Consider the following 27768-nt stretch of genomic DNA (forward strand, 5'->3'; position numbering starts at 1 on the left):
CAGACAGAGAGACAGACAGACACGTACGCACGCGCGCGCGCGCACACACACACACACACACACACACTCACACATGAACACACAGGAGACAGTGGTTTAAACTAGTGAAGCAAAGTCAGGGAATTCTCCTCTCCCCTGTGATTCGAAGCACATATGTGAGTCCAGACGTATCCCTCTAAGGGCTTGTAACATTTAACTTAAAGCACCAAGCAAGCCCCTGACCACCACAAGTCTCTGGTGTCACAGGAAAATTTCACAATCATTTGGAACTAATATGAAATCATGGCTGTTGCGTTTGCCTCCACTAACCTCCTCCACCCCTCATCTAGCCCCTGTGCAGCAGATGTCTCCAGCATCCTCACAGATCCCAAGGCTACACACACACAGAAACACCATCTGGGACCATGCTTCAGCTGTTCATGTGTATGTGTCCATGTGGATTGTGTGATGTGTGTGCAAAAATCTATCGTGTGTACATGTATGCAACTGTGTTTGTGTGACTATAAGTCTGAGTGTATCTTTATGTGTGTGTGTGTGTTCTGTTGGTTATAGAAGAAGGCAAGGGGAATAGATGGTGCTCTGGACAGACGGTGAGGGAAACCTGTGTGTTTTTGTATTTTGTTGTTTTAGAAGCCCCTTGGTTTGTTTCTGAGTGAGAGAGTGTGTGCTCTCTTGTTTACATACCCCCAACCTGGAAAGGATTCCCAGATGAGCTTTGCCTGTGGCAGGTGGGATCCATTGGAAAATCGAATACACACCATTCCAAAACTGCACATTCTCTAATTGCTTGATCCCTGGTCTCCCATACCAATCAGTCTGACCTTGTTTCCTTGGTTTCTCAAGTGTGAAATACATTTTTGTTCAAGCTACTGTTTAAAACTAATTCTTAACCCACATAGATAAAAAAAAAACAAAACAAAACAAAAAAACATGTCCAATAATTACAAAATGATTTGGCTTCCTAATTTTCATTTGGAGTCTGTAAATTAATTGGTAAAGGGACCAGATTTGCATGCTATTCTACACCTCCATTTGCCAAACTCATTAGGAGGTGTACAAGGCTATGTGCTGCACTTTGGAGAGTAAGGGGGTGGTATGCAAAAACAGAAAGGAAGAGAGAGTGAGAGTCAGAGAGAAACGATACAAAGGTAGGAAGTGAGGCTCTAGTGCACTAGCTTCTGCTTCTGCTCTACCGTGAAGCAGCTTCTGTTGTGGCTCTGATGAGATGCCTCTTAATTACATTTACAGCTAAGAGAAGCAGGAGCCTGAGAGCAGCCACTGAGGCTTGAGTGAGAGTGCCCTGGGGTAAAACCTAACCTGGGCTCTTGGCTCCTTTACTTCATGACGTGACAACCCTTCACTCTCATTAGCTATCAGCATTTTAGTCTTCTTCTCTCCTTGCATTCCTACCCATCCATTTGCCTGCTCTCTGCCTCTCTCTCCTCCTTCTCTCCTCTCACAAGTTTTCTCCCTCCCCAGGGTCCTTCCTACAGTACACGTTTTCAATTAGACAGAAGGGAGACAGGGATGGAGGGTTGAAGGGAGAGCTAGGGAGCAGGAGGAAGGGCTTTACACCTCTGATCCACAGACGGTAAGCGTCTTAATGAGGGATTTGAAGCAAGGGAGGGATGGAGTGACAGAGGGATGGCGGCAACACAGGCACCTGAACACCTGCAGGGGTGGGAAGGATGATAAGCATGTGTGTTTCGATGTGTGAACGTCTGCATATGAGGGGGACTGGAAGTGTCTGAATCATCATGTGTGTGTGTGTGTGTGGGGGGGGGGGGGGCGGGGGGGGTGGGGGGGGGGTATTTGTATGTATATATGAGATCTGTGTTTACATGCCACTGAGAGGACTGACTTCAGTGAAATAAAGCAACTACTTGCAGCCTCATGTGTCACATAGAGAGCAAAGCCTAAAATAATTTATCTTTGACAATCCTGTTACTGTAAACAGCAAATGAAACTTTGATCATCAGCAATCACATCACTCTTATAACAACTGGACATTACTGAGATTAATGTACAAGTACAGTCCCATTTTTGTGCACGCTATTCTTGTCTTTAGCAGCAAATATACATGAACACACACTCACGCACGCACGCGTGTGCACACACACACACACACACACACACACATACACACACGCACACACACACACACACACACACAGACAAACACACACAGGACTACATATCTACATGAAAGGCTGGTAAATATCATATATATTTATGAGTGTAATCAATGTTGTTCTAACCATGGTAAGGAAACTGCACGCCATCGTTTTCATGTTTTATCTTCCTCTCCTGCACACTCGCCAAATGGTGCTGCACTGAAAGTGGAGAAGGGTATTGTTAACAATGAGATAGGGGAAGAGTGAAAAAGAGACAAAGAGAGAGACAGAAAGAGAGAGTGGGGGGGTGGGGGGGTAGCAGGGAGAGAGGTAAGTGTTAACATTTGTTTATGTAGGAGGTAGTGAATGGCCGATAACTGACACAAAATCAGATAAACTGTGTGTGATTAAGGCTTTAAGGTGAGGATAAAGAAATGTGGGGAGTTGGGATGCAAGTGAAGGGAACTAGAGAGGGATTTTCTTGGAGTTACTTGGTTCTTTGAGCGATGAGGTAAAACAAAGAGGGGACTGTCCAAAGCTGAATGACACAGGCAGTAGTTACTGCCAAAACAATGGAAACACCAACATGAAGCCATAATACAGGCTGCGGTAAGATGTTATTTCATTCTCCATGCATCTTGGCATATATATTCACAATGTCTGGAGCCATTTAGTGGATGGCATTTAGCACCATTTATCCACGATGATTTCTGGGACTACAGTGACGGTGTTGAAAACCAAAAAATGGTCACACTGTAATATAAACCATGCTCATTTTAAACCCATTTACTGAACAATATAAGAGAAGAAACTACAACAGTTATAAAACAGCCTCAACATAAGGTCAGGCTGATGACTGTTTATGTTGCTGATTATATTTTTTTATTATAACCTCACTTTTTGTTCTTTAAGTCTATGTGCATTTAAAAGCTGAAATACATGGCAGGGTATTTGATACTTAAACTCCTCAAGACATACATCTCTTCAAGTCACACAATGATCAGAATGGGGCAAAAGGCCTTAAGAGTCAGGGCTGGTGGGTGAGTCTGAGGGGGGCACAGGCCTGTGTGCATCACCTGAGTGAGGGTACTGTAAGTGATTGAGATAGGGTGTGGAGAAGAGACAGAGCCAGGTAGAGGCATCCGTTTGGTCTAAGAAAGTGGTTGTGGAATAGGGGTAAAGTATAAGAGTTTCATGATGCTTTCTGAAAGGGTGGCAAATGTGGAGTGGGATTGTAGGGGGTACCTGCATCCATGTCATTGGGCCACGCACTGGACTGGGAGGAGCTGGCAGCAGGTGATCGTCCAGGGTAAAAAACATCATCTGTAGGGCTCTCCAGCTCACTGTCATCTAATGACTTCCTCTTGGTGGAACTGAGGGCATGCAGAGGATGTTTGGAAGGGGAGGAAAAAAGAGAAAGGGGAGAGGTATTATTTAAAAAAAAAAAAAAAAATATATATATATATATATATATATAAAAAGACTGAATGTGTCTACAAGGATAAAAGTTTAAAGGTTATCATATAAATGAGCATTTTCACATTAAAAGTTTTCTGGTTTTAGTGGAAACAATGATACAATCACAAAGGTTGGGAGCAGAATAGACAAAAAGCACAAGCATTGTGAAAACTATGAATGAAAAATGAGGAAACAGAAAGAAATGTTAGAAAGCAGACACAGCCACATAGTAAGACTCTCTATGTGTGTGTTTGTGTGTCTGTATAATTTTGTGTTTGAGCCTCATCAAATTGTGTCTTTGTAGGTGTTTTTATAACTACCTCCGTGGAAGATTTGCGTACAACTCCACCTCAGACCTAAAGTGATAGCAGATGACAGAGGTAAGAGGAGAGAAAGAGACAAGTTAAGAAAGACACAAAAGAAGGAAAAAGCAGAAAGAGCCATCAGACATCACATGAAGAGGAGAGCAGCTAACATAGAGTAACAAACATTTATATACAGTAAAGAGGTTCAGGACAGATTCCAAGACAGGGAATGAGCTGTGGTATTTAATACCACTTGGATCAAGAAACCTCAATGAATTGGCACACTTTATTTTCCAGTGAAGTCATCCTTGTGATAAGACGTGATATGCTGTTGGCACATATTACTGTGACTTCACACTTCCCTCCAGTTTCCCTTTGGCATCACAGTGAATTACATGCCAAAGTAACACTAAAGCCACACGGTGGCTTCTCCAAGAAGAGACTCTACCAATGACAAACAGCTGGACTTGTATAATTGTCATTTGTGTTCCTGGAGTAATATACACCTCCATACACCTATGCACCTATGCTGGCTGTGTAGAATTTAGTTCAGACTTTGTACCTGGTGGAAGGAGGGGAAGTGAGGGAGCGTCGCCCCAGAGCCACCTGGTTGATGTTGTAGTAGCTGGGGCTGCTGTCCAGGTCAGCCAGTGAGAAGTTCGGACCTGACGCTGTGGCTACAGGAGCTAACAGGGAAGAAAATAAAAGAAAGCAGGGGAGGGAAAGGATGAGTTGAGACGATTAATTATTTTTCATGGAATTGCAAAGGTGGAATACAACAGTCCTACTATGTGTCTTGGTATCACAAATACTCAGAAGGCGTACACTGGATAGCACAGGACTTCTTCATTTGCTTCAGTTTTATTCATTTCAGGAAAATAATGCACATCAAGCTGCAAATTATACTGTCAGTATGGTAAATATTATTATTAGATTTTTTTTTTGTTGCTATTCTTATGCTATTCTTATGTCTGATTGTGTAGTTTTTAACACTTACTCTGTGACACTCTGACCAGCTCTGCCACGTTCCACACCCCTGAGGTGACAAAGCAGTCCTGGAAACTCAGGTGCCCTGTGTACAAAAGGACGTGATAAGCACTTACATAGACATACAAATGCTTCCAAGAAAAAAAAAAATCATCAGATACTCATGGAATTGTGTTTCAAACAAAGTAAATTAAAAAAAAAAAAAAAAAAAAAGGAAGACACCCTGAAACTCAGTCCTATGAGAGGGCAGCCATCTGCATCTGTTTGTGGATCAACATCTGTGTGAGTGTGTTTACTAATTGGATCCATAATTAGAATGTGTTAAGACTGAAAAGCATGATGGAATCAATTCTAGTATGCTGATTTGACAGTGTTTGGACATGGATCTGTGTCTGTGTACCTACCATTGGGTGGTGGTTTAATGTCTGTGTCCCCCTGTTGGCTGGAGCTGTCTGATTGTCCGGATTCTGCACATAAACAGAGACAGGCAGGGGGAGTAGAGACAAGTTGTTAGAATCCAGCTTTTATGCTAAAAAAAGTAAATGAAAGCATACTGGTAAGGGTACAATGTCTTGATGAATCATAGGTACGTATCCATGCTGCCAAGACAGTGATATTTGAGGTGTGAGATGGAATAAGAGGGACTTGCAGTATGTGCTGGGGTTTGGTTTACATTGTGTGTGTGTGAATTCACACATTTTTGTATGACAGTCTTGTATCTAAGAATGTTCTTCTCCATCTCCCTCTCTCCCTCCTGACTTAAGGTGCAATGATTTACAGTGTGCTGCTATGCCATTTAGTATCTAACCACGCAATCGTTTCCTTGCACTAATCCTATTTAATACCTTCTTGCTGGTAGGGATTTAGACTGCGTAAACAGAGCACCTTACGCATACACACACACACCAAAATGAACAAACACCCACACAACCATGCACTCTCTCAACTGCTTCTTTCTCCAATTTTTGTGTCATACAAATTACCCTTTGACAAGACTGACCATGCTAGTCTGGCAGGTCTTAGGGATTTGAAGCAGAGCACCTTACAGTTGAGGCAAAACTTTTTTTTGTCTTGTGCTGAAATGAAAGCAGAACACAAACAGGTGTGCATATGCAATTGCACAAACATACACCTGTTATGACTGGCCTACAAAAGCACTGGGGCCTCAATGACTCACAAGAACAGATATAAACATAAGAAGTCTTGGCAACAAAGAGTCACAATTAGACCTGGAAGAGCTATAGGCAGAAAGACGTTTGGTAACACGAGCCTCCAAAGTTGGTGTAAAGTGGGAGCATTCTTGCCCAGGCCATAAAAAAAGATGAGATGTGTCTATGGATATATGTTTCTGAATATGCAACATATGCTTGGCAGCTGTGTATTTCCTCAGCCTTTGTGACCACATGTATGAGTTGCTGAATGAAGTGAATGAAACTGAGCTTCATTTCTAGGACTGGTGTGGTGTGGGAGCTAATGCTATTGGCTATCCATTCATGCTTAGCTAGGCCATAGCTAGCTTGCATGCTAACCACAGGAGGTGTTTATCTGCAGGCTGTAGGTGATAACAGAGCACACAGACTCCTGCCAGCAGCACTTGCCTTGCAGCCACACTAAGCCACAGATTACTGAGCAGAAACAATAACAGACCTGTCTCTCTGCCTACGAAGCACTGCTTATCCACAGTGAGAGGGGCGAGACAGACGAGAATGAGAATGAAAGAAAGAAAGAAGGAAAGAAAGAGACCAGAATTGAAAGAGAGCTTCCTTTTCCTCTCTTCACATGCAGCATCTCTTGCTCTGCTCTGTCTCTGACTGGCTGGGTGTAATCCTGGCAGCCATCTTAGAGCTTGGCAGCCATCTTAGCATTGGCGGTAGCGCCACATTCCAGCTAACTGACGGCACTCACTCCAAACATACGAGGCTGCGCCCCCGTCGCGCACGCTCTACGACACATTCAAACACACACACTCATACGTGGACAAACACTGAGGTACACACTCAGAGTAAACATATATGATGGCCAATGAAAGCTGTTGAGAAAACAACCTGACTTCAATGGACTTTTTACCGTCGTGTAGTATTTCACCACAGGGCACGACAAAATACTCGATTTCTCACACCATACGTGCACTGGTTGACCACACAGCCAACTGTACGTGCAGTATGCTTGAGATGTAGCATGGTATAATGTGGAAGTTACTGGATATGATTTCTGCAGCCAACTGCCAGAAGACTACACTGTCACAGAATTATTGCCTCAAGATAAAAATTATTAGGCTTTTACTCTGTCTGTCCATATGGAGCATGACGAAACATGAAGAAATGGTGCAGTTACTGTGATGTGACCTTCTCTGTGCTCTGCAATCATGGAATGTTGATTGTGCTTTTCTAATTACTTATGCTTGCTGGCAAAATTGCTGGCAGGGCCACATTTATGAATGCCGTATATTTACATCCATGTCAGACAATCATGTTGTTGTTTTTAACACATGCACATACTCCCACGCTAAGGTGAAACAACTCTACAAGTGCAGCATATGATGCTTAGTTATGTTTATTTTGCATGTGAGGAAAGAAACAAAATTGTGCTTCCTGATATCTGCTAAATCTTGAAAAAGGGCAAGTTGACAGAAAGAGCAGAAATGTAAGCTGTATCCCATGTACCCATGTAGCTTTTGTGTAACTGTAACCATGAAAGGCATTTCAATATACCTTACTTTTGTATATTACTGAATAACAGAGAGCATTTGTTTTTGTTTTGTTCAATGTGGACATATTATATTTCAGAAAACCCTACACTCACTGTTTCTTCAATTTCTTGTTGGCCTCTGATGACCCCAACATATTCTGCTGTTGCAGAGGTGTGAAAAACAACGAATGGAAACCAAGACATATGGTAGATAAGAGACCGTAAGGCAGATATGTGCAGTAGCAGGGATGCTGATAGCTGGCCTCAACATCAGCCTGAGGCCAAGCAGCCAAACCACATTAGCTCTCACAGTACATAGAGAAGGATACATCTGGTTGGTTAACAGCAGATACCATGACTTCTATCTTCTATTCTGTCTTTTCAATTTCCTTTTAAGGTGATTTGATGAGGGTTGGGCGATACGTTAAAATGAAATTTAAACTGAATACTTGCCTTCCAGCCACTGGAGATTGCCCATATATTGGCAAAAGTGTGTGTGTTTTAGAAAAGGTTTTTGGGATTGGGTGAAGGAGGTGTTGCTCAAGTTTTCAAATACAATTAATAGATTGATGCTGCTTTTCAGTATTGATTTACTGGACAGCAAGCACAAGAGATGGGTTTTTGAAATTTATTGCAATGTTTTGTACAAAGATGAGAGGAATGAGGAGTTCCCATTACAAGATTGCAGTTTATAGACTAATTATTAACTGAGTTGCTTCTCAAGCAAGCGATTACTGCTAAGAATCACTGATCATCCAGTCACCCAATTCTAAAAGAGAAAGGATTCACTTTGACCTTCAGAAGCTCTCTATGAGACTGTCCAATGAAATGATCTGGCTAAATATTGAAGCCTTCCGAACTCTGGCTGTAGTTTTATAATCTCAGATTGCTTAGCCACCTTGCAGCATTCCTACAAACACAACACAACATTATTCACTGGAAATCAGCGCCGCTGTTGAGTCTAACAGTGGACTGTACAGCCTGGAAAGAAGGAAGGAATGCAGGCAAAGAGGAGGTAAGATAGCAGAGGTCTGGTTGCTGATTATCACCGCTCCACCAGCTGCAGCCTACAACAGCAGCACCCCCTACCCCCAACAGCCTCCTAACCACACATCCAACCCCTTATCTTCCCACCGCAGCCCCCAAAAGCCCTCCCTTCAGCAACCCCAATCATGGTCCTGCAGCTTCCCCTTACCCCCCCAGATGCCCTGCCACCTCCACAGTCAGCCTCTTACCTTTTAGCTGACAATGAAGCCCCCTTCAAACCAGTGAATTAAAAGAAAAACTAAAGAGTATACATGATGTGGCCTCATTATGTTAAAAAATGTATGTGCGACTGTTTTGGCTCAGCCTATAACTTAAAAAAAAACAACCACTGTAAAATTTTATCTTTGACAAGATAAAATGAGATAGACACAATTACAGGGTTTCATATATGCCTCGGTCTTGACACAGCTTGCCACTGTGCTGCAACTGTTCTAGGCAGAAACTGCACTTTCCTCTTCAACTTCCTCTTGAACTCAATGTTATAAACATTCATTGTGGCTTAAGTCTTACCTTCTCTCTGCCATGCAGCACATATCTCTCTTTGCTCTGGGTCAAATTCATCAGCACTGACTCTTATCTGATCCTCGATACGCACCTCCATCCTAGTTCTGCACAACCAACACAACTAATCTTTTCCAAATGTTCTACATATTCCATTGATCCTTTTCATGACGCAACTCCGATAACCCGCTGCACTGCTGAGCTTCATGGTCAGAAAAACTAGTCTGGCCCCTGTCTGACTACATAACCACATCAAATCATGGTGGAAGTGTTTTAGGCTGTCTAATTTTGCTGTTGACCAATCTGGGCAAAGGTGGCTGTCAGTGACTCTTTGTGGCCTGTAGACAGTTAATGCAAGTAGAGTGAAGCAGAGAGCTGAAGTTCTGCTGACAAAAGCCCAGATTAAGACATTCAAAGAAGACTTAAAAACACTGTGCATTCAGCACACTGCTACTGAAGATGCAAAAATTCGATTTCAGAGAGGATATTTATCTGCTGATGACTGTAAAAATGGGATAAAAAAAAAAAAAAAAAATCAAGGATAATACTGAAAGAAGTGACAAGCAGGCTCTGCAGTGGCACACCACTGTGTGACAGATTCATAAACAGTGCTGGTAATTTCTGAGTCTGCGCAGTACAAGCATACTCACCCATAAGATCAACATACAAACCAACAAGTGAGCTAATGCCCTATGTAGCCTCCTCAAACCAGTATGTCTATATGTGTGTGAAAGTGTGTGTGTGTAACTCCATGTATGCGCACAAATGATTGGTTCACACACAGCTTCCCTTCCTTGTTGGAACAAATGTCAGCTCTACTCTCCCCCTCCTCCTCGTCTTCCCCCTTGCCTCTCTTCTCCTCCCCAAAACACAGGATAACGCAGTACAGCCTCCCAATTGGGTTTCGCTTAAGAGGTTTATCGGTATGTTGCTAAACATTCTGACCTTTTTTTAATCCTTAATGCGCTTAAAATGTTCCAAACCCTCCTAATCCCCCCGGCTATCCCACACAGATGTTCACTCAGCTCTTTTATTGGATGTTATTTTATTATTTTTTTCCTTTTTATTTATGTATATTTTTCTTTTTTTTTTTTTTTTTTTTTTAATAATTTAAGTCTGTGTCATACAAGGGTATATTTCTGTTTCAGTACTAAAAAGTCTTTATCTTTGCTAACGTTCAGTGTCTGTGTATGTGTGCAGCAATACTTTTGTCCTAAAAGTGTTAACCAGATCCCTGTTTAGTGAACAGAGAAGTGTGAATGTGACCTTTTCAAATCTTCAGTCCTTAGAAGCACAAAATTGTAAATAACTTACAAGTGAAACTTGAAATTTGAAATACTTATAAGTGTAGAAAAAGGTGAGCATAAACAGAACAACTCTGATGAAATTAGAGGTGTATACAGAACACATACATGTTTGCACTGATCTATGTACAAGTCTGTATGCACAAACATTTATATGTACGTATGGATGTACGAATTAATGTATGTATGCATGCATGTGTGTCAGTGTATATTTGTGTCCCTGTTTCACTGTGCCAGGCAGGCAGGCTGTGTGGCAGGGTGGCAGAGTAGTGCTCTCTGTGTGTGTATGTGTGTGTGTGTGTGTGTGTGTGTGTGTGTGTGTGTGGAGCAGGTGTGCCTGGCCGCCCTGCGCAGCTTGCTGCCCATCTGTGCTCCCGTCTGTGTGCCGCCTGCGCCTACGCTCTGCCAACAGCACCACACCACGGAAAGACCCAGGAGAGAGGGATGCTGAGAGACGAGGAAAGAGATAGAAAGAATAAGAGGGAGATGGAGGGGAGGAGGGGAAGGATGGAGGGTGGAGCAGAGAGAGCAGGGAGAGGGGGGATTACAAGGTTGGGAGCATGGATGATAGAAAAAGAAGCAAAAGAAAGTGGGAGAGGAGAAGGGACGGTGCATGGTCTGTGCAAGAACTCCCAGGGAATGAGTGGAGTGGGTGATAGTAAGAGGGTGGGGTGATGAGTGGAGGTTTGGGGGTTGTGTGACTGGCTGGATGCCCATACATACCCCCCTCCTTCTTTATCCCCTTCACTCCTTCCTATTGTCCCTCCCTCTCTCCATTCATCCTCTTATCCTCACCCCACCATCACCTATTGGCTCCATCATTGCAGATTACTGTGGACCTGTGTGGCACAGCTACACAATATTCTGTAATGTTTCTCCATTTCTGGGTTGGGACCCAACAGTAGGTTGTAGGCCTGTATGGGCCTCCATGTCTTATCCAAAGATATTGGCTTTGTGAAGTCAACAGGGTATTCCCATGCTGCTCAGAGTTAATATCAGCAAACCAGGGTAAGTTATATCAAATTAGATTACTCATTCATTCATTCATCTTCAGCCGCTTATCCGTTTCCGGGTCACGGGGGATGCTGGAGCCAATCCCAGCTCACACTTGGTGAGGGTGCAGTACACCCTGGACAAGAAACCAGTCCCTCACAGGGCCAACACACAGAGACAGAGCCCACCAACCACTCACACTCACACTCAGACCTACGGGCAATTTAGAGTCACCAGTTAACCCAAACATGATGTCTTGGACGGTGGGAAGAAACCGGAGTATACGGAGGAAACCCACACAGGCACGTGGAGAACGTGGAAACTCCACAAAGAAAGGCCCCAGGCCGTGAACCGGACCCATCAAGTCAAAGGTAAAGGGTTTTTTGTACCCAATTTCCAAATATAGATTAGTTGAAGTTTCCTTCTTCTATAAAATGGTACATAAAAAGCCAGTTTATCAAGGCTTATATATGTATGGGTTAGGTAAATATTCCTAAACTACCCTTCCATCAGCCACTTTACTGTTCCAAGCTGAAAATGAGTCATGAACTCAGTATCCGCACACATGTCATGGCTTGTTTCCTTGAATGAAGACAAGTGAAACAATGCATTGTGTTACTGCATTGGCAGTATTGGGTGCTTGTCAGTTTGTTCTATGTTATGTATAGTCACAGGAAAATGAATGCTAATTAAATAAAGAGAGAAATCTGAGTTAAATATTGCCAAAAGCGACAAGATAACTAAATGGTTTGCTCAACACTGACACAGCAAATTGCCATAAAATAGATGTATAGAACATCATATACTATTGGTACACTATGATGAAAATTTGTGACCAGTCAAGGAGTCAAGGAGCCAATGAGCAATGCTGTAAGTAGATTGTAAGAGTAAGAGTTTAAATGTATGCTTGACAGAGTAAAATGCAAGGAAACCTGAAAATCATCCAGGAACCTCATATAAGGAAAAACAAGAGCCTAGTATGTTATTTTGTTGATTTACTTCAAGTTCAACACTTACACTTGAGGAAATAATGGTGTTTGAGACAACACACCCCATTTAGGGCCCCATTTGTTTAGTGTGATCATTGCTATGCAGGGCAGTCACAGAGGCTTTCACCAGGACTCTGATTCATAATTAATATGGATCATCGAGTGTAAACGGGATTCTGTGCTTTGGAGTCATGCTGACAAGACTTGCTTTTGGACAGCCGCTCAAAGTCCTAAAGGGCCACTCAGACTCAAGGAGCAAGAATCCTACTTAATCAGACACAAGAACACACACAGCCTCACACATAAATATACTAGGGCATGAGCCACACACAAACTGGAAACACACACTTCCACAAATGTAGTCTTTGACATGTGGCAGGGAGAGAAAGCAAAACAAGCTCTTTTATGAAGTGTTACTGACTTAGCTGATCAAATTTGAATGTAAGTCTCAGTATCTTTATTTATGAGCAGGAGAATTCATAATCAAAGTCATGCTTAAATGGAAATCATTACAAGTAGCATGTAATGATGACTACATATTACGACTTGCAGGGTTTAGTTTGAAACCTTACATTTGTTTTAACAGTATATGAGTATTTTTTTATTGATGTAAATTTCAGCTGCTTCATTAAAAGAGGCTTGAGTGTTCTGCAAGTGCGTGTGTGTGTGCGCGTCTGAGGCTGGGGGCTCCCAGCACGGTTCACGACCCAGCCTAACAGAGTGTGAATGTCCCCCTGCCGAGCTGATACTGATATAACTGTCCTGTAAGTGGTGTTGACACCAGCATTATTACCCTGTCAACCTCCATCTCTACTCAGTTTAAAGGAGTCAACTGGGGCGGGGGCCTAAATGTGTTAAGGACCAGTGTCTCTGCATTGCCCTGCTCTAGCCCAAATAAATACAGCTGCACAAAGGCCGGAAAGGGAAAGAGAAGGAGAACACGAGGGAGGCAGAAGGAAAAAGGAAGAAGGGGTGGGGGTTGGGGGGCAAAGGGACTCTTGCTGCTACCTACAGAGCTTTCACAAAATACAAACATCAGAGAGGTGCAAACACACTGTAGGGGTTGCTGCAATAAAGGGCTATCACCACCAGGTGGCATTTTCCTGGCACATGGAGAGTATGGTGAAATGCAAATAAAGCAACAAGGCCTAGGGCCAAGCGTCTCAGCTAGCTCAGACTTCACTCTCTAGACTGCAGAGAAGCAGGCCAGGAGCAGAAAGAAAGAGTAACAAAGAGATGAAAAGGGAGAGAGAGATGTGATGTGAATAAAATCAAAGTAAAATATGGAGCCGTGAATATTATTGAGATGTGTGTAGGAGCTTATCCGTTCTCCATTTTGCCCTCAGATAGCAGGAACCAACACATAGTATGCATGCTATCATGTTCAAAGAAAGTGTTTCAAATCAAAATGCCTTCCACTCTGCAACATCAAGAGCTGAGTGCTGTTTCACAAAGAGGCAGTTGGAGAGAGGTAAACCAATCATAAAACTGCAAAGAAAGCAAGACATTTTAACAGAATGCGGATTTGCTAAAGAACAGACCAAGGTCAGAAAGTGAAATAAAAAAATACATAAGTTCTGTAATAACAACGATATTTGGAAGGAAACTGCAATAAAAGATTCATAAAACTGCAAAAAGAAAGCAAAGAGAAAAGCAGAGAATAAGAATAAGCCGTGACAAAAACTGGACAACAGCATGATCCTTCATAGCATAGCTGCACAATCTATTATATTAGAGGAAGACAAGATTTGAGAGTAGTTACTAGTTTGCAGACAGGAATACAGGATATTTCTAGTTAGGTAATCCACTACCACGACATGTAACAGTTGTCTTGCAGAAGAAAGCTGAAAATGTTGCAGAAAAGTACTGCACAGAGCTGAGTATAAAGCTGAGGAGACTTGGACTTCTCCTCCCTCTGTCCCTCTTCTTGCTGGCCCAGATACACACTGTGGGTCTTTGTGCTGAGGCGGTTATATACACTTCCTGTCTGGCCAGCAGAGGGGTGCTTTAAGGTAAGCCTGTCATATGTTCATTCTTTCTCTACCTCTATTATGCTTGCATTATTTTTTCTTTATTAATCTTACTAAAATAAACTAACTCAACAAAGCCTAAACACATTTTTAATATGTTTACAGTATTTAGATTAGTAATTTTTTTGACTGGTTTCTCACACCAGTACTCTTTTGCTCACTTTTACCCCCCCAGCTCTATGCATTTCTTTACTATGAACATATCAGAAAGTGAATTACACTAATAGAAGGCTACTGCACTTGCACAGCCAAGGACACACTGATAAGACCAAGAAAACATCCTCAACACAGACACAGACACATACAAAAACACATACACAAAGTGATACTAAGAAAGGTTGCCAGCTCCTCCAAAAGCACCACTGAGATAACAGTGATAACAAACATTATTCCTGCGGCCAAGTCTTTTTCTCCTGAGGAGCAGTTCAATGAAAATTCAAAAAAAAAATGCGACACTTTATGAACATAACAATATATCAGTAAGTCAGCTGGTGAATGCGCTTCACTGGGAGGCAAGAGACCCAATCACAGAGGAACTCTTAAGTTTGTTGCTCCAGAGAAATGCAATGATGAAAGTAGAGAGGATCCATCCATTTGAATGCATTTGAAAATAATGGTTCTTTTGTTGGGGAGTCATAATCAAAATTATTTTCTGAAAAATACTTTTCAGTCTATTGGGAATAAAGCAATCTTTTTGAAAACGTGGAACTGTGTGATTTCAATAAAGTAAAAACCTAATGTTTGGGTCTGTGGGGTAAAATGACTGGCACAGGCAGGTACAGTACATACATTATGTATGGCAAAATGTTGGCCCCTGCTGGGTTGTACACACATGGTACAGTACTCAGTGGGCTGGACACTAACACAATATGTGTCTCACTGGGAAGTGCAGGCAGTCCAAGAGACTAAATCCTGTCAATCAGTGCCAAGAGGACAGAGGGATGGTGGGAGGCTGAAAGTAAGAGGGCTGTGGGAGGTGGGTGGGAGGGAACCAGAAGAAAAGGAAGAGCAGGAATGCTAGCAGGAGAGGAGGAAAAGAGCCTTTGGTAAGTAGAGGAGGGCAGCGTAGGATACAAAGGCTGTATATATAATATTGTATTTATATACATGGAAAACTCCAGGAGAGCAAACTTGATCAAAGAGGTCATATTGTCAAGCTAACAACACACACACACAAATATATATATTCACAAGAGCGGAAGGACATGGACGAGTGCTGCCAAGTGGTGGCAACCTTTGACCCTTTGGCACTGTAGTTGGAGATGATGCCAGCCAGACAGATCAGTGCAGGAAGTAGAGCAAACAGTGTGTTTAAGCGTCCTTATGCCTTTGTGTGTGTGTATTTGTGTGTACACACGGGTGTGATCTTGCATGGGCCAATCACAGTCACAAAGTCAGATCATATGAGCAAATGAAAGCAGAGTTTGACATGGGCTGATGTTCGCTCACTCTATGCTGTGTCAATTTGCATTCATGTTGACAGTTATGTGTGATCATATCACTGTGTGCTGGCTGATATGGGTTTAAGTGTCACTATATAGACTGAGGATTAAAGACCATGTGGGAAGAACGGAGGGGAGGAGGGAATGGAAGAGTATGCAGAGTGAGCATGCCTGTGTCAGGTCTCAGGGGCTGAACTGCTCTCTTACCAAGTTTTGTTCGACTACTCAAGATCACAAAATATGGAAAAGATGTGAGAGTGACATGTAGTTTGGTAATGTCCACACAATTACACGTACGCACACATATCCTCATATTTACTCTTCAAGCACTCTTTGTCCATTGTGGCGCCTGGTGAGGGCAGATGGAGAGAGTGCTAAAGGGTGAAAGATGAGGTCATGTGAGGGAACTGGAGCCAGGCGTGATGATCAGCCTGAATGCAACCCAGTAATCACTAACATCCTCGGGTGACCTGCGAAGATGCGCTTGTGTGTCTTTGGAAGTGAGTTTTGATGCAGGGAGGGTCACCAGTAAATATCTTGCCTTAACATTAACCCAAAATTTCCTCACCAGTGTGCCAGTTCCCCCACAAATGCTTTTAGAACTAGTAAAGCTATGAAATATTTAAGATTAGGTCACTCAAAGAGATGGATGATGGGTGGGTGAAACTCTCAGGCACATGTAAACAAAATGTACAATGCAGAAATTGCAGCATATGGAAATCTTTTAGTTTACCAAACACTTGAATTTACATGAAAATTGTGCAGTGTAACTCCACGGGACAGAAGACAAAGAGACACAGAATAAAAAGACAATACACAAACAATGTCAACAAGCAAATCCAACAAATGGTGATGGTGGTAACCCTCATGGCTAGGATAGCTCTGAACAGCTTGAAGGCCGAGCAAACAAGTGATGGCACCAACACAAACAAGCAGATAAAGCAATCAGGATGTCGATATACAGTAAAGCAGACCGCCATCTGTCTGGCTGTTTCGGAGAGCACAGAGGAGCTCCATTGTAGTTACACAGGGTCAAAGTGTGTGTCAGAGAGAGTAACACACCTGAACACCTTAGGTTTGTCAACAAAAATATGTGCACACACAGGCATATTTTCTTCACGTAATCTTTTGTGATCTTCGCTCTGTCTCCAGAAAAGAGCAGTCTTGGGAGACGATATCAGGCAACTACCAGACAACAGAGGCCTACAGTCTTTTTTGAGCTTGGGTTGCAGACAAAGCCTGTGTGTACCAACAGAGCTCAAGGGAGAAGACAACACACACTGGACATTTGTATATGTGTACGTATGTGCGTTAGTATGAGTCTGGCCTCATTTGACTGTCTCAACTACCTCAGCCATTTCAAAAACCCTCCCTTCTTCCTCGTTCTGTGTTATCTGGGTTCACTTAAGAGACCAGATAGATATTCATCTACTGATCGATCCTACTGTGTGTATGCGCCTGTGTGTTTATGTAAGGATCACATCCCCCCACCACCTCGCAGTGCTTAGCCTGTAAGCCCATCCTGCTTAACGTCTCCTCACTAATTCTAATTCTAAATCTAATTCACCTCCTTACTGCAATCACCCCACACATCATCCCTGTACTCGGCCCCAGCTAAGCGGCATACACAGACACATACACACTCACTCACACAATATCTGACTGACCACATGGCGACCTGATCACACGGTATAGTTAACCCATATTAATAGTGCTTTACTTAGCTTTGGCATATGACTCTAACCAATAAAATGTAATGTATGCCACATCCAGACCCCATCAAAACATGCAGGTAAGGCCATGCAACACACATCTCATACTTATTTTGAATTCTGATACAGGACACTAGAACATAAACAGCAAAACTTTAATAACATTATATATTATTCTCCTCACTTTATGAGTAGAGACATCACCTAATATACACAATATATAGAGATATAAAATGGAAAACAGTGGTTGTGTATGCCGGGGAAAGGAGGCTGTGTGTGAGCAGACCTGATCCCCAGTAATCTAACCAGTGATGTAATGCCCAGTGCAGCCACCATAATATGTTACATAACCTTATAACAGGCTTACATACCCTAAGGTTCACAGGGTTCAATCTGAGTATGAATGGCTGTTTTGTCAATACCAGATGTAAAATAAATTAATTAAGATAGAAATAATTCAATAATTAATAATGAGATACTCAAGGCAACAGGCCATCAGTAATTTTCACATTGCTGAAGCCCCTGCAGAATTCCCACTCTACAATGTTGAGTATTTTGATTATGTAAAAATCAAGTAGGTGCAATCAGCGCAGAGTATTTTCAAAATGTGTCAAGAGTCATCATACAGCCCCACTGTGAAGAGGACCTGTTTTAAAGACCTAGTTTAACTTAGGTCAAGTAGATTCAGAGCAGCAGCACTTACACAAATGGCTACATTCAGCTCCCAAAATGGCTATAGTCAAATCAGTATTAACATACCCACTCACAGCATACCTCCTCGGCCCCCAACTGTTCTAAGCTCAGAGGGAAAAGCTTTTGATTTGGTTGTAACTGGCAGCTCATGTAAACACTGCATCAGCTAGTGAGCGATAGTGGAGACCGGGAGAGAGTTGAACACCTGCCAAAAACTGCAAAGCCAAGTTTGGCCCTATAGCACTCTGTGCGTGTGTGCATGTATATGTGTGTGAGAGAGCGAGTGTGTGCGCGCGCGTGCATGCGTGCGTCTGTGTGTGTGAATGAGTGGTGAAAAGAAGGTTTGTATGTGCAAGCACTGTGTGTGCACATACAATATTTGTGAGCACATGTGTGTCTGCGTTTAACCCATTTACGTAACAGATGGGGTCCTTGGGTTCAAGCAAATTTAAAGATTGAGCAAGCAAATAAGAAAGGCAGAGCTAGTGAAAGAAGTAGAAGAAGCAGCTATATGGGGAGGGTGAGAAAGGACTGAGTCTCAAAAGTTGTGCCAAAATAGAAAAAGAAAAAGTTTGGATGAGGTGGGACAGGAATTGTAAGGATAGACGGCAACTAAGGCAATAAAGGAAGACGTGGATGAAGGAGAGAAAGAAAATCAAAAATTTTCAACTGTTTCCCTGTTTTCAAGTACCAGGCTCTAGCTCAGAAGTAGAAGCACAAATCAACAGGCACCTGACAAAGAGATGTTGAGGTTTGATTTAGCAGAGGCTGAACAGACTTTCGAGGCCAGACAGCGGGCTCTTTGGATGACACTCTGCAAAGAGATTAGGACACTAAGATCTTGCTCTTCACTGGGGGGGTCAGACAGAAGAGATTGTGAGAAAGTGTCAGGAAATGAGAGACTCGGAAGAAAGATGAGGAACCAGGGACAGAAAAGGAAGAGACAAAAAGCATGAAAGTGAGAAATAAGAGAGAGAGAGAGAGAGCGTAGAAGAGAGTGGGAGACACAGAGAGAGAGAGAGAGAAAGAGAGAGAGAAGCATGATGGCTTGTTTCTGGTGGGACTCCAAGAGCCAGCATCTGTTTGGCTGGGGCTCAGAAAAGTCTAGTGTTTCACCCTGCAGCGCCCGGGGGAATGCTATTCCAGGCTGCATGGGCTTCTATGAAAAACAGCTTTATGTGGAAAAGGGGAGATGGAGGGAACCGGAGAAAGACAGGCAACAAGGGAAGGAAGGAGAGTAGGAAGGAGAGGAAGGAGAGGAAGGAGGGAGAGGGACAGAGAGAGGAAGAAAAAGAAGTAGCTTTAAAGTAATAGGAAGAAAGAAGTGAAAAACAGGGCAGAGATGAGATTATGAATAGACGAATGAACAAAGTGCTCCTGCTTATCACATATGTGAAATTAAGTAAAATGAAATGACAAAATGTGAAAATGAGAATAAGAACAGATATGAATCATAGAGGAAATTGAGGCAATGCTTTTGTCTGCCAATTTCACCTGTTCACAATCCTTACTCAAGCCCCTAGTTATTCAAAACTCAAAGAAGTGGGGATGGGAGAGTAATGAGGCAACCACAAAAAAAAAAAAAAAGAACAAAAACACACACACAGACACAAAGACACACACAAACACACACACACTCAGCGATTTTTGTCCCTCCTCGGCATCTGGGCTAGGCCAGCTGTGTTGTGGCTCTCAGCCCTGGGCCTCCTCACCTGTCAGTCAGACGGTTGAAACCCCCCAAGGGACAGCAAACAGCTGGCAAACAGGTGCTGCTGTCCACCTCTCAAACCAGTACCGGTGTGTATCACTGTGTATTTGTATGCGGATGCACACTTGAACACTGATAGCTGGATGTTTCTTCTCCTCTCAGAGTGAATATACACAGCATGGACAGGCACAAACAAACATGTCATAGCACATCTATGGTGGCTTCTTCTAAGAGACACACACAGGCAGTCAGTCAGTATCTGGTTGCGAAAGCCCAAATTGTCTGCTGCCCCACTGCAAAGCGATATATGATGTATGATGTTGGTACCGTGCGTGCGTGTGTGTTTGGAGGGGGGTCATGGTATTAAAGCAGGGCCCTGGGCTTAATCAAAAGCAGAGGCATTTTCCCCTGGAAAAACAATGAGAAAAGCAGAGTTTACATCAGCTAATTGACAGCGTGAGGGAGAGAGGAAAGGAAGGAGAGATGGATGGATGAATGAGGGAAGTCGGAAGGGACAAAAATAAACATACAGGGGAGTTAGAGCATGGAGATAGATGGAGAGAAAAGAGAGAGAGAAAGATCAGTGACGGAAAACTGTGTGACGGAAAGAAATAGTGAAAATGTGCTTTTCATTTCTTGATACCTCACCACCACCCTCTCTGTCTCTAACCCTATATTACTATTTCCTTTCCTTTGTTCTCTTTTGCTTTCATCCGTAACAGCATGACTCCAGTCTGTGTTATTTTATGTCTCAATGATAAAAGATATGTACAGTAAAACACAAAGATTCTTGTCTGTTCATTTTCATTGAATGCTGCACTGGAACATCTCCACTGTCTCTCCATCGAACTCCCTCTAGATCCTACTGGAACACATAAGCCTGTAGTATCCCTGCACTATCAGCTTTGGGGGGGATTTCAGTTATTTTAAGGCATTTTACTTGTCTGGCCTGGATTGGCGTTGAGCAAAGTAGATCTCAAAACCACCAAACGCACACACATAAAGCAGATTGGGGTTGACCGAGGACATAATAAAGAGAACAAGCTCGACAGACATGGAGAAAGACAGAGATGGGGAAGGTGTGAGATGACTAGAGGCCTTCAAAGTCTTGCTACTGCAATGAAATGAATGATGCCATGTTCAGCTGCTTTCTGTGTGTATTGAGGTTTTACTGTGGTTCTGCACAGGGTGGGCTGGTATAAAACTTTTACCAGCAGTTAATTTAGGAAATAATACTTAATGACATTTTTTATCCCCAGTGAAAATAAGGACTGTGGTAAATTTACTAAACATCATAAAAGGTTAAAGTAGAAGTAAACAAACAACCAAAAAAAGAAAAAAAAAGCAATACAAGCTTTCATTATATTGGACTATGCATGTATACATACATGCATAGTTCTATGTATGTTTTTTGTTTTTTTTTTTAGATGTAGTTTAATGTTTTCTACGTTAAAATTTCTGCTTCCAAGAAACTGCTGAGAAACAATTTCCAAAGGGAATTCTGTATTTTTTCTAAAAGCAAAGTCAATAAAAAGACCAAAAAAAAATGCCTGTCTCTATTTGTCAATGTGTGATTAGGGTACTCAAGACACTAAGACAATTCCATTTCTATTAAAGATACACACCTTTCAAATGCAATTTTATAGATACTTTTTAAGACATAAAAGTAACTAGATCTATTTTTTCTCTTATTAGTATTTAATTTTTAATACTACTTTTTCCTTGAATTTTTCTTTAAGTTTTGCTCATATTTTCCATGGCATCTTCTCTTTTCCTGTTCTTGTTCTCTTTCCATCCTTCAAACAAGCCCCCCCTCTTCTCTCCTGTCTCTCTACTTTTCTCTCTAACCCCCCACCCCCATCTCTTACTCTCTCAAACCAACCAGTTGAGGCAGATGGCCACCCTCCCTGAGCCCAGTTCTGCCTCTTCAAGGAAGTTTTTTCTTGCATTGATTTATTTACAGTTCCAGGATGGTCAATGCAAGAATGAGTCATTGTCATCATAAAGATGAACACACAGTTAACCAGCAGAAAATTGTGGTTGCAGAAAATATCTTTTGGAAGAATCAATAAAGTGTTGGTAATTATTTGAGTTGTATATCACTATTCTTTAAGTTCAGCACTTGATTGCCACCCAACTCCAGAAATCACACAACAGTATGCTGTACTGGATACATATCAGGTGTGATTAGATGCTGCCTTCGCTTACATATCCCTCTGACCACATCCTTATATGAAAACACATCATCAGTCAACCTGCCTGGGTCAATAGGAGCTTAAGAAAACCATAAAACAGCACTTCAGATACAGCTCTCTGCATCACCTCAAAGGCTGTAGTTGTTCATGCTATCTCTAACAAACACATTGTTACACTTCTCCATTTAGTTCTCTCTGGTTTTCGAGTGTCTCCCCCGAGCGAGGCTTTCACTAGAAAACTACAAATACCCCGGCTAAGTGAGTGGTTGGAGCTTACAAGTGCATTACTGTTATCTTTGGTTGTGCAGCTCTCCTGGCGATTTATGGCCTAGGATCTTAACAGTGAATAAAGAGGAGACGATTGTAGACAGTGATAAGGAAAAGTGTCCACAAGAGCCTGCAGAAAAAAATCCTATCTAAAATTTTCATGTCATGCATTTGACAAGACCAAAATGAAACTTTGCCAGAAAAAAAAATAATAATAAAGTAATTTGATTGATTTTCTGTTTTGCCCCACATTAACAAACTTGATAGATTTATGAAACAAATCGCAGTGAATAAGGAAAAACTTTTTTAAAGCTTAAAGTTGTTGGCAAGTCCAACTCATTACTTGCCAGATTGTTTTCACTGTTTATAGGTACATTTAAAAGGAAGACGAAGCTGAGGAAAGAGGCAGGTTTGTGTGGAATTCATTCTTCCATGAAGGAATAAATGTCTTTCACGCGATCAAATCCATATTAGTACAAAAATCTAACTGTGACATGCTTTAAATACAGCTACAGCAGGAAGATGTGTATCGGGTGTTGAGGGCTTACTGTGCCATTCATTTGTTTTCTTCTAGCACTGTACTATTGAGGAACTATTAACTGTTATAACAGTTATTTCATGGACACCTTACTGAAGAGTGTGAATATTTCACACAACATAACACTTAAGTGCACTGGATTTCAACAAAAGTGTAGAAAATCTGCAAGGAAAGAATGCACAGTGGGAAGTAAAGGCGCATACACACACACACACACACACTTAGACACACTCACTCACAGAGCCATATGGACCATAGCATAAATGAGTTGGCTGTTTTAATGAGTGCTGTTGAATGAATGTTTACTGCTACATTGAAACCGTCTGCACTCATCAACACACACAGACTTTCTCTCTCTCTCTCTTTCTCGCTTTCTTTCTTTCTCTCTCTATCTCTGCATTCTGTGATGAGACAGCCATATGATTTCACTTATCCACGGCCTTGGTCTGAGAGCCTCTAGACTGGGGATAGTGACAAACTAATAATCCTCCTTTCCTGCAATTATCCTCCTCCCCCAATCTCCATCATTCTCTTGCTCTCTTTTAATTCTTCTCTTTCCCCCTCAATCACCGCTCAGTTTTGTCTACTCCAGTTCTTCTCTCACTCAATTGCTCTATTAATTTCTACTTCACAATTGAACTTATCCCTATCTCAGACATATTAACTTTCCATCCTCTCTTTGTAACAAATGCAAACATTTATGATTACATCTTATTTATGGTATCAGTGCTACTCTTTCTTCTTTGTGTATATCAAACTAGCTCACCCTTTCTCTTCCATCTTTTTAACGGGAACTGTAGCAGACGGAAGGAATGAGAATACAGTATGTGTCTCCTATGGTTTATATAGATAGGTTACTAAATTCCACATCCTGTTACACAAGCCTGCAGATGTGTGCTCTATGGGAGTATGTTTACCTCAAGGAGGACATTGAAGGATAGAAAGAAAGACACACGGAAAGAAAGAGAGAAAGAAAAAAGTGATTTTCCTAACCACTGCAAATAATCAAAATCCAATGTATCTCAATGAGAAGTTGGTCTTGATATAACAGGTCACGCCTGTGGCTTTCAATGAGTGGTTACAACTGGTTCCAATATTACCATAAAGTTGAGTGGAGGACTGCATGAAGTCAACAACATGCTGATGGCTTGTGACAGTACCGTTAACAGAGGTGGTGATGTAATCCACTCGGGGGCTTTGTGGCGAAACTACTGACGCCCTCACTGATTGTCTTTCTCATGAGAGGCAGCAGGCAGAGAAGGAAATAGGAGGAGGAGGACCTATTCATGGTTAATGTAAAACAAAAGTTTTTGACACACTGTGTGTGTGTGTGTGTGTGTTAAGCTCTGAGTTCACTCAGTATGAGCACCCTGTCCAATACTCTAACTCTAATCAATGTGCGTGATCAATAAGCTTGTGTCGGACTATTTTAGTTCAGGCTGGCTGGTGGTCAGTGCTAAGCCAGAAATCATACAGCTCAACTGGAGATGTAAGCCCTAGTAAGGCCCAATTATTAGCTTTTGTGTTGTGTTAACTGCAGCAGATCCTCCTGCTTTGGCGCCTTAATAGTTGATAGTGATTATTTGGGCTTATTGACAAGCTAATGGTGAATCAGGGATAGGAGGGATTGTTTAGATAGGATTACTGATTGATGTAGTGAGGATATAGAGACCATGATGACAACAACGGTGATGATGATGATGATGATGAAGGCAAGCTGATCATCACTGGGATAGAAACAGGAGGTAAGCAAGAGATTTGCACTTTAGGATGGAGAGAGAGAAAACACAGAGAGGGAGTGAGAAAGGAAAGGAAGAGGATAATAAGGCATTTTGTCCTGTTTTCTATTAGAGCCAGGAATCAGATACAAAATGCAATACAAGCAGTTCTGTAAAATATGACTTGTGCAGGCTGGTAAAATACTAACCCAACAGATGCCTTAATAAAGTATACTCATAAAATGCCACAAATCAGTTTTATCTACTGTGCCTTAGTCTGAGCAGCATAAATATACATTACAGGAAGAAAATGCAAGGTTGTATTCTAATTTTATGCAAATTTTTTCTCTACTTCATTTACCTTTTATTGGGTTTTACTTGGGAGAATATTTGAGTGGACATAACTGATAGGCAAAGAGCTCATATACTCATTGAAATAGTGGTCTGACTGATTGCTCAAAGCAAAACATAGCAGCGAGCTGCAGGCTGAGCTGAGACACCGGGTTGATCAAACACAAGGTGGAGTGACTCGCTCAGATTAACTCTCCTCTGCCTTTTCAAACAACACTGACAGATGCATACCCCTCCACACTCCTGTTTGTCAGAGATCTATTCCCGCACTTAAAACAGACTCTTTAACACACACACACACACACACACGCACGCACACGCACACACACCCATGCGTATACTCAAACGCACAGTCAAACGGCTTACACTACCTTTGTCACCTCCCACACACTGGTTATCTCCAAGGACACAAAACCCACAAGATCCCCTACCCAATTTCCACGCATGCAGCCTAAATGGAGCTGTAAGCAGGCATTAAGCCTGACGGGGAGAAAGGGAACAGGAAAAAAAAAAAGCAACCCTGGTAAAAAGGAGGAGGAGATGGATGGAGGAAAGTAGGGAAACAGGGAGGGGAAGGAGGAAAGAAACAGGAGGTGGATTTCTATTTAACACATTGGCTTTCATCTCCTCTTTACAACATACTTAAGCAGGGTTTTTTGGGGAAGGTACACACTCTCTGGTTGGTGCACACACACAAATGTCCCCCCTCTCATCGAGAAAGAGAAAAGCACAATGAGCCCTCTGTACTCTATACCGGGGGAGACAGACAAAAACAAAATAAAACAAACACAAAAAAGAAAACAAAAACAACACTGCAATCCTTGCAGATTTAAGAATGTCTTGGTTACTCGCCAAGGTATCTGAAATAATACTCCACAGCTCACAAAACTTTTTTTTTTTTCCTAATCAGAGATTAAAGGTGATCTCCTTTCACTGTTAACGCTTCATCCAGTCTGATTGGTGTATCTGTAGTTTAAACTGGATGTAAGCCAGGAAAGGAACCATGGGCAGCACTGGGCAACAGTCCAGAGGGAAAATATATAGCTGGATACTTCAGACTGATACATATTTGACCTAAGCCTCCACTTGACCAATGTTTTAAAATTAATTAACGATATGTTGTATGCAAGTCACACAAGGATTATTTATTTTATTTTTTTTATGCGGGTCCATGTTGAAAGAGATAAGCTTTGCTTCAAATGTTTGAATTTTTATACTGCTAGACTTCTAGGCCTGCCAACATGAGAAAAAATAAGCATGTTGTTGATATTCCTCCAAATATTCAAGTTGCTTTCTATTAAGTTTGTCCACAACTCTAGTTGTACACTATAAGGTTGCACATAAAAAGCTGATTTTTAGGCCACACACTTCCACAGACAAACATGGACAAGACAGGTTGAGGAACAACAGAGAGGCAGGAATACATGCCAACAAAAACCAGATAAGAGCTCCCCCTCCAAAAAAGCCACACATTATTCAACATCCTCAGTTCAGAGCTCGCAGACACTTTTTTAGTCCTTTGACTGATCAAGGACAAAAGTAAATACAGTTTCTCTCTCCTTCTACAGCAACTCATTTTCCCTTTCTTCCATCAAGAGCCTGTGGGCCTTTGGTGCGCTTCAGTCTCCGTATGCAGCTGTGCCGGATGGCTCTTGATATTACGTCTGGTGAACTCATCTCCCTCCTCTCTACATCTGTCTCATTCACCACATTTATACGGTTGCAAAGTTACTACGATAGGCACAAAACCAAAAAAATATGCTTTTGTTCTCCCAATTACTGTAACCCAGTCCCTATGATTTCTCCTGAAATCAAATTTTATCAAGTAGTACCTTTTTTTTTCTTCAGAGAATTTGGAGGATGCAGACAGGTTCAAAAATCAGAGCCGAAACTGTTCCTTGAATAGATTTGTGGAGGCTAACCTATGTAGACTTTATTTTAGTTTAGTTTAGTTTAGTTCCAGACATTAAAGTTAGGACACGCTTTAATAATTCTCTCTACTTTCATCCTTCCCCACTGCTGATACAGTGAAACTGAATCTCAACCTGTGACAGGCTGATGTGCACATGTAAGATGGCATCACAATCACAAATGAGATATTGGGCTGATGCTTTAGGTTTCTCCAGCAGTACTATGTTCTTCAACCTCATGAATAAAACCAATTTCTTTGCATGCATGAAAATTAAGAAATTGAGAGCTTAGTTCCTTAGCTAAATGTAGACACACAGGATACGTACTTCGGGGGCAGCTAATGACCATAGCCACCTGATTGTGGTAGTTCCAAAGGACCCAGATTTCAAAAAATCTCCGGACTGAGAGACTAGCTATCTGATGCAGTCAGTCTGCCGGCTCGTAAGGTTAATGAGCTGTGCGGCTGCCTGGCTATCACTACAAGACAGAAACTTATCTGACCCTAAGCCAGGAGACTAGTCATTCTGTTCACTGAATTACCATCTTGGAAATTTCTGACTTTATCAAGACCTCTGCAACCACACGATTGTCTTGAGTTTTGATAAAGCCTTAAAGCTGAAAAACAGACACGGTGACAAACTGTCAAACTGTCAGACTCTTTCCCTCAGAAGGTGACAAAAAGGCACTGAGGCCTGTATGAGACTACGTTTTGTTTCTGGAAGTGTGTCAGGTTTGGCACTAAAGCTGTGATCAACATTTTAACATAGACATAGCAATCAACCAAAGATTTAGTCCTTCAAATTATCTTTTACATTTT

The 27768-nt window shown here is 41.9% G+C and overlaps 1 protein-coding gene across 7 annotated transcripts in view; it reads right to left on the reverse strand.

Annotated features, from left to right (window-relative positions):
• LOC115043156 (nuclear factor 1 X-type-like) overlaps positions 1-27768 on the reverse strand; it is a 106180-nt gene that overhangs the window by 17795 nt on the left and 60617 nt on the right. For 5 of the 7 annotated variants that reach the window (XM_029501394.1, XM_029501365.1, XM_029501411.1 and 2 more), the window contains 6 exons: positions 5269-5331; positions 4875-4949; positions 4440-4563; positions 3893-3928; positions 3360-3487; positions 2259-2333 (listed from right to left, as the gene is read on the reverse strand). In XM_029501394.1, coding sequence (XP_029357254.1) covers positions 2259-2333; positions 3360-3487; positions 3893-3928; positions 4440-4563; positions 4875-4949; positions 5269-5331 — 501 coding nt within the window. The remainder of the gene's footprint in view (positions 1-2258; positions 2334-3359; positions 3488-3892; positions 3929-4439; positions 4564-4874; positions 4950-5268; positions 5332-27768) is intronic. The other 2 variants (XM_029501374.1, XM_029501419.1) reach the window with 1 other exon arrangement.

Source organism: Echeneis naucrates, chromosome 1 (genome assembly GCF_900963305.1).
Source record: "Echeneis naucrates chromosome 1, fEcheNa1.1, whole genome shotgun sequence".
Classification (NCBI taxonomy): Eukaryota; Metazoa; Chordata; class Actinopteri; order Carangiformes; family Echeneidae; genus Echeneis; species Echeneis naucrates.